Below are 8,372 nucleotides of genomic sequence, written 5' to 3' on the forward strand. Positions count from 1 at the left end.
CTGTGGGACCTTTCTAGCTGAGCGAGGAGCCATTAGGGAGACCTGCTGCCTCCTCCTTTAACAATATTTGAAAGGAGACCTTTGAGCAAACACCAACTATGTGCCTCCGTTTCTAAGAGAGGTGCCTGAGTCGGTCCTGCAGGGCTGCCCCTAAATATGCCTTTAGGACACCTTTAAGCCATGCTTCTCACTGGCATTTCCAGGACTGCCGGCCCTCCCAGGCATAGGGACGGTGCAGGAACTTAACACAGGCCTGGGACTTTCGGTGCACGTGCTAGGCAACTGGTAACCGTTAGCGTACCCAGCTCTCACAGCTCTCAACAGCAATGACAAGCAAATGCTAGGAAGAGGCTACTGTTGCCATTTTGCAGATAAGAACCTGTGATACAGCAAAATTGAAGCACAGCTTGTAAATCTCTTACATCTGTGAGCAGTTACACAGAGATATCTCCTATTTTGCGTAAGTAATGCTGGGACCAGTTGTGCTTCTTTTGAAGAGATTTCCCAGCCTGCAGAGGCAGCCAGAGAAGGAGCTGCCTTAGAGGGTTCCTTTGCAGCACCTTCATTCGTGTTCAAAGGTGCCACCAGGCAGCGGTGGGACTTAGGGCAAGCGGGACTGGGGAGGAGGGGGGTAGCACCTGGAATGAAGGTTTTCCCAGGCTGGCTAAGGGACAGGCATAGCTGCAGCTAATGAAAAGTTTCCTGCCAGCAGTCGGTGGCCTGGAGCTTCTAGAAACCAAATCATGGACAGGGTGGGAGGAAAGATGGTTAGAGCAAGCACACGAGGCCAGACCTCGCTCCAGCAGACAGGCTCCTGCAGCATTTTAAGCAGCCCTCTTCAGCCCCCACGATGTGTCTTCCTGAGCGCTTAGTGTGTAAGCTCCATTAGGTGATTATGGATGTGTATAGATTACTAGCAGAAGAATATAAATATAGGACATGAAGTTTCAGTCACTTAAGGTAAACTTACCAAAAGGTCAGCTAAATATTAACACTGCTGTGCCCAAAATTAATTACAGCAAGGCCAGTTTCTGCATAGATTAGTCCACTGACAGAAGACACTAGCAAAATCATTAAAAGATGAATGAGCAAAGTAGTCTTGGTTGCCCAATTTTCATAACCTTTCACAAGAATGAAAAAAATACCCAGAAATTGCTTCAGATATCTCAAGAATCATTTGTCAGCCTAGAAACTTAATTATGTTTTTGCTTTCAGGAAGATATCCAACACTTGGCTTAGCACGGGCTGGTTCACAATGACTATCGCATTAGAGCTCTGTGACAGGATAAATGTTTATGGCATGGTGCCACCGGATTTCTGCAGGTAGGATTTATTTTGGAACCATTATTAGCCAACAAGGTTGAACGTTACAGATAGATAAATACCTGAATCTTCTAATTTTTGTTCTCTGCAACATGTCTTCAGTCCTCTTAAAGCAATTAATTAACGTGTCCCGAAATCTGATTCTGAAAAACAACAAACAGCATTTAATTATGTTATATAAAAATATTTTAAAATTTTGTTTGTAGTGTGGGAGAATTAATCCATCTTGTTGGTTTCTTTTAGTCTCTGAATATTTATCAGCTAAAAGTAATGCAATAATTGGCATGAAATTAATCTGAAGAAAGGAGTACTGGAAAACTTTTAATTTGGTTTTAAAGTTTCCTCCCAGTTCGTAGAGGGACGGAGTTCTCACAGTGACTGCTTTCTAAATTGAACTTTCTGTGCAACTCAAATTAAGGTTGCTGTATCTCTCTCACATGAATCCCAATGTTCCAGTAAACTACCTTCCTAAATAATCCCCCAAATAATCCTTAAAAAAAAAAAACCACCCAGGGTTTGGACCTGCAGATGATAGATGATCAGTTCGTTACTCACCCATTTTGCTCATGCAGGGTGTGGGCCACAAGTGGTAGAAGGAGCACACAAATTCCACAAGTGGAAGCTACGTGACCCCTTCATGCTGTTCTATACAGTAACAGCACATGTACATTTTATGGCTGCCTTGTGCCTCCAGCCATTCAGGACTCAGGCCCGAGGTGCAAGTTAAGGTTTCCTACTATGGATCAGTGATAGAGGGAAACAGTCGTCAGGACTTTTGGTATTGGACCAAAATCACGTTAGCCACATGATGCAAAGCACTGATTGAGTATAAATTCATAGAGATTTGGTTTACATCAGCCATCTTTATGCTGACTTCAGTATCCCCTCTCCATCCATTACTAGGCCTAGCACTCTGGCCTTTCAGAAGAATGCGGTTATGCGCCCACACCTCGTCACGATCCCGTTTGCACCGTTAGGTGACGCAGCAACGCACAGAGCTGGTATTGGCAGTCTGGAACGATGGCATCAGTGTAACGTTTCATCACCTGCTCACAAAATCCCTTTCACCATGAAGCACTTGCTTGAATTTTCTGTTGCAAATTTAGTGATCTCGCTGAAGTCTGCTTCCTTGACTAATTCAAGATGCCTTCCAGGGGCAAGGGGAGCAAGGCTGCAGTGACAGTTAGCTCATCTATCAAAGAGCAGGACTGCTCTGACTTTCTTTTAAACACTGAAAAAGATCATTTGGGAACCTGCATTTGTCCTGGGCACATAGTAGAAATCCCTGAAGAAATTACGATATAAAATGTCAACACTAAATTCCACTTTGTAAGAATTTCTACAAATTATAACAAAACACTGATGATAAATGCTGTGATGTACTGCCAGATTTCATCATGAATTCTCCAAGGAAAATAACAAACTAGATCAGATATTCCAGACAACAGAAATTCAGTCAGACAAAATACAAACCTACCATTTAAAAAACAAAAAAAAAACACAACAAAAAAACCCCCTCTACCTCTCTCATGTGTGCATGTGAGAGATGGTATAGGTACTTCAGTTGCTGTGCAACTGAGGAATCATTAAGATTAAAAAAAAAACACAACATTTCTGTTCAGAGTTAATATCACCAAATTTACAACTTCAGCAGATACCCATTATTTTTTAAGTATTAATTTGTGGAGTAAGTAATGAGTGTTGGTGATCACTGTCATGGAACTAAATTAGTATCACATCTGTAATGTGAAGGACATCTCAAAGGTATCGTGAATATCACACTGTTGATTCTGCTACAAATTATTAGCTTAAGACCATTAACCAAATTGCTTCCCACCCATGCAGGAAAAATAGTCTAGTGAAGGAGCCTGGAGTACGGACTAAAAGATTTGTCACTATTAATTGCAACGTGGTTTAGATTCGTTTCTATTTACTTTCACTGGATATTGATTTTTATAGCTGAACTGGAATTGGTGACCTGATTATTATAAATTTCTAGTACTTTACAGCAAAGCTGTATGTAATATCGAATCCCTTTACTTTGCTACAGATTTATGCTGTAGTAAGGGTTAATGGCTTCGATATTGCTCTCATGCTGTTAAATACATCTGACTTGTACATTCTAGAATAAGATCAAAGCTTGTGCTTCCCCTCATATTGCAGAGATTTTGGAGAGAGTGTGCACCTCACTCTTCTGTCACAAGCCAGACAAGCCATCCTGCTGTATTTTTTCCAGTGCCCAGGGATCCAACCCTAGCCTTTGCTGGAGCAAACTAGCACCCCAGATGGCAGGCATTTCCCTCTCTGAGCTCCCTTTGGCAGCCTGCCGTATGCGCAGGACTCACTCCTGAACTGGGATGTCACGGATTTGCCTCTTGCCTCTCTACAGCCGCAGCCAGGCTGCGCTGCACAGACAGCACCTCAGTTCCTGAAGGCACTGCGATGCTGCTGCTTTTCTTTGCAGCTGCTCAGCAGCATCGCTGGGGAGGACGCAGACAAGCCTCAGTGCGGTTTGTAGTAACTTCAGTCCCTGTCCATCGGCGTATCGGCAGCAGTGAGAGGTTGGTTCCTTGCAGATCTCTCTGGGTACTCATGCACACAAGGAAAACTCGGGGTGTTAGTGAGAAGAGCCCTCTTTAACCCCCCTCCTCTTCATGGGCCTTCTGGAACTCACAGAAACTTAAAGGTTAATTCTGAGACTTATTTTAACTAATATGAATAATTTTTGCTCCAATTATGAAGCCAGATCATTTTCCTAAAAGAATCCTCATTTGACTGCCAGGCCATTTCCCATCTGTGATAATTTGCCTGAATATTGGCATTTGAAATCCTTTAATTTATTCCTTTGGGTACAGCTTTTAAATCTAGTGTTTTCTTACCTCCCTCTCCACTTTCAGTTGCTTTAAACCAAGTGCAAAGAAGCAGTTGTTGCTAGTTACATTTCCTGGGACTTAGGAGGGGCTTGATGGAAGAGGGGGTGCTCACAGGATTGTAAACTGCACGGGAGACAGTCATGCCCTTTGGTCCATGCACCTGGATCTCACCTCATTACCTTAATCACTTAATAACAAAATGCAGAAATGGTTTGGACAACAGGGCTAGTACAGAGGTCAAGGAAATGGGATCCTGGGAATAGAAGGCAAAAAACTATCCAGAAATCTTCACAGTCTTGGCACAGCACCTTGCCCATCACTCAACGTGTTGATGACACGTTGATTCACCCTTCAGAACAGGCATTATTTTACAAAGCGTGTGAGTACATATAGTTTTAGTGGGCTGATTTATAACAGCTCTTCATTGGTAAAGGAAGAGGTTGACCAGAATGTGATACGGGATGGCCTTGGTTTTCTGCCTTGTTTCTTTTGAGGCAAACACTGTTAGCTGTATTTTCAGCTTTCGCTGTGGGTGGATACCATCTGTGGGAAAATGTGCACTGAAGTGGCAAACGGTAGATGACTGACATTGGGTACAAGCACTTAGACGGTTGCTGTGCTGGCAGGCTATGAGGCAGGAAGTATAGTATATTTTACAGAGGAACTTTCCTAGATTCCTCCCAGCTGTGATATTAATATGCATGCAAAGTCTGACAAAATACTGATTAATGTCCAGTATCAGTCAGTGATAAAACAGCATCTGTTTTAATGTTAATAAATGAGGTGGCAAGCAATTTCCGTATAGAAATTACTCATGCGTTTCATTTACTGGTGACACAAGCTAATTGCAGAGTTAGAAGATAACACTGTACAGTTAATTTGGGTTATGGTGTAGTTACTCAAGCCAGAGTTCAAATCCAGACGTTACTAGCATGCAGTCTAGGGGAAGCCAGAACTCGTACCTAACTGCTTTCAGAGTTCCCAATCCAAAACCTAGGGGAAGCCAGAACTCCCAGGTACCTAACTGCTTTCAGAGTTCCCAATCCAAAATACAGTTGGAATTTAGCCTCAAAGCCTCAAGTCAGCTGCAAAGTAGTCTTGGAGGGATCTAAAGTCACCAGCATTTGCATTTTTGCATTGAATTCACCTCCAGTTCTGCATACAAGCCCTGACAGCCCCATCAGCTGATGCCGGAACCCAACAGGGTGCCCGGACTGCGCTCCTCTGCCTCCCTGGCCTGCCAGGCCCTGTGCACCAGGTGCTGCTGGGCTATTTCTGACGGGACATTGCACAAAATACAGCGACCCTGTGTGGGCTACGGATGGTACGGGCATCTGCTCAGGGTACTCTGGGGTTAGCTTCAGAGCCTTTGATGCAATGTAGAGTCCTTGTCTTCAAAAGAGAAATCATTTGCTAAAGCATCCACTGGTAGAGTACTGATAACGTAAGAGCTAAAGCACTTACTGGGAGGTACAGGCTTCAAAATGTCGCTTCAAAGAGGTAACAGCAGAGTGTAAACCCTAGGTAAATACAAAGTTAGTGGAGTGAGGGAGAAGAAACAGGACTGCTATCAAGCCTTCTCCTTTCTCTCTGTCTGATCCACCTACCCCCTGTACCTGTATACTTTGGGGGTTGTGTGAAGAAAAACAAAACAAAAAATTACCAGTGTTCCTATAGACCCTCTGTGAGAAATTCGATTCCGGTTACCGCTATCATCCATTGCTAATTTCAGCGTACAGCAAAGGAAGAGGGATGAGACACACAGCAATTCATTTCTTGCTTTTTGCCCTTCCAAGTTCATGTTCTGCAAACCCAGCTCAGGCCTGCATAAAGGGGCAGCAGAGGGAGGATCCCGACCAAACCTACCCGGGGGTACCGGGGCCGGCAGCCTTGCGGGCTCGCCTCGCAGTGCTGGGCCCTCAGCAGTTAACTTACGGTGTTCAAAGTCTGCTGGAGATGCGATTTCAACTTTACTAATCCTAACTTTAAAGCAGTGAACATCCACCAAGCAATAAGGGTTTACCCTTGAGAACACAAGAGTAAAATCCAGCTTCAGTGCAGAAAGGAAGCGCACTCTAAATGAGAGGCAGAGGCCTATTTGTTCAGTAGTTCTTAAGAAAAAAAAAAAAATCACATGAAAATGTGTCCCGTTAGATTTACAGTAACCATACAAATGATTCGTTTAAGAGATTATAACAAGAGATCTAATGTATCAAAAAATATGTGAAAAATTAATTGAAGGTTGAGATCTAACAGTTGTAGCTAAAAAAAAGAAGTATAAATTTCTACATGAAGGGTATTTTTTACATTACAAATATGTTTGCAGTAGGTGAGGTATTGAAGTATTTCTTTTCACTCTCTTATGTATTCCGGTGAGAATATATACAGTAAATTTAGAATCCATCTTATTCTAGAAATGTAATTTTATTGTTATTCTGGTCGTGTAAGATTGATCACCGTGTTGTGTTACCAGGAAGCTAGATTGATTGAATTAAAACGTTCATCTAAGGTACAAACGGAAAGCAGCAGCAATATCATACATTACCACTGCATATACAATATGGGTAACGGTAAAATAAGAAAAATTAGAGAATTGTGTAGGTGACATCAGCTATCTTCCCTGTCCCCTCAATCTTCCCCTTCCCTTTCTTCCCCCAGTTCAGTCAATACCTCTTGCAAGGCTTTTTACAAATGATAATCTAGATATAAATCTCTTTTAAGCAGTTGGCTTCAAATTTCAGAAGAGTAACACAGCCCTGCAGCACTCACCCTTGTTTGTGAGCTACTGCTGTCCTTTATTTAACTCGGAGGAGGGGATTAGAGGCGAGGAATAGAAAGAGCAAAGAGAACACCTTTGCCCCATTCTAATGTATTAAATATGCAAGAAAGATACAGCTACCTAGAAATTTGGTTTAGCAGGGAGGAAAAAGTGGCTTTGAGCCCATCAGCTTATTAAAGATAGCATCTTTTCAATCAGTAAAAAAGAACATCTCGGGCTTCCATCTATTTTCTTTCTTCCACAGGGATCCTAATCATCTTTCAGTACCTTATCATTATTATGAACCTTTGGGACCTGATGAATGCACAATGTACATTTCACACGAGCGGGGACGAAAGGGCAGTCATCACCGTTTCATCACAGAGAAACGAGTGTTTGAGAACTGGGCACGGACATTCAATATTCACTTTTTCCAACCAGACTGGAAACCAGAACCACTCACTGTCAATCACCCCGAGATTAAACCGGTGGCCTGAGAGATGGATGCACAGGACCACAACCGCAGCCACCCACTGTGTCAGCCTTCGGGGTGTCGGACCCTCCGGGAGAAGGGTAACGGGACTGGCAGCTGGTAACTGCAGCGGCAGTCAGGAAGTGAGGAGGAAGGAGCAGAGCATACCGAGTACTTTCTGTCAAACTGTGTATTAAGCCAGTACATAGCCTTTTTTGGCCATCTGACTTCCTGTATGTGTATGTGATTTGTGACAAACAACCCGAGCATCATTAATGGGATGGTTAATTCATTACGGTTTTTTAAAGTACAATGCCACTGAATTTTCATAGTGAAAACTTACAGTATTTATTTAATGGCGGTTTTTACGCAACCTAGGCCAGTATTTTTCTAATTCACAGTTATGTGGTTGTTTATCTTTCATAATCTTTCAAATCCAAAACTGATATTGCTGATGGTTTGAAAGGCCTAGCTTTTTATTTATAAAATTTGTTTGAAAAATATGATTCTATATAGCATGTAATTAATATTTGATCTGCAAATGTTGCATTTCTTTTAAAAATGTTGGGCTCTGTTCCAGCCTAAAGCCTTTAACAGCAAGAATGGTCCCATGTGCAGATCTAGCTAACTTTACATTCTGACATCTCATGTTAATATGAAAACAGTAGTGAAAATTCTGTTTGATATTAATGTGCATTTGCTGCTGTGCTATCAAGCTGCTGTTTATTAATTAGGGGTGGGAGGAAGGAAGGCAAAGTTTATCCAAAAACATCACTGTCTATAGCAGCATGCTTTCAATGAAGAAGAGACCAGCTCAGGCTGGAGGGGCTGCGTTCTGTTTTGCTGCTTGTAGTCCTGCAGGAGGCCGAAGGAGCAATGCTCCGGAGGCAACAGACTACAAAACCAGCCAACGACCGCTTGAAACAACATGACCCAATTTCTGAAA

General features: G+C 42.6%; 1 protein-coding gene across 1 annotated transcript in view; it reads left to right on the forward strand.

Moving 5' to 3' along the window:
- The window catches only part of ST6GALNAC5 (ST6 N-acetylgalactosaminide alpha-2,6-sialyltransferase 5), a 23,804-nt gene extending 16,353 nt beyond the window's left edge, over window positions 1-7,451 (forward strand). The window contains exons 5-6 of the mRNA XM_035893553.1: window positions 1,216-1,323; window positions 7,220-7,451. Coding sequence (XP_035749446.1) covers window positions 1,216-1,323; window positions 7,220-7,451 — 340 coding nt within the window. The remainder of the gene's footprint in view (window positions 1-1,215; window positions 1,324-7,219) is intronic.
- The last annotated feature ends 921 nt before the right edge of the window (window positions 7,452-8,372 follow it).

Source organism: Egretta garzetta, unplaced genomic scaffold, assembly GCF_000687185.1.
Source record: "Egretta garzetta isolate BGI_Z169 unplaced genomic scaffold, ASM68718v1 scaffold75, whole genome shotgun sequence".
Classification (NCBI taxonomy): domain Eukaryota; kingdom Metazoa; phylum Chordata; class Aves; order Pelecaniformes; family Ardeidae; genus Egretta; species Egretta garzetta.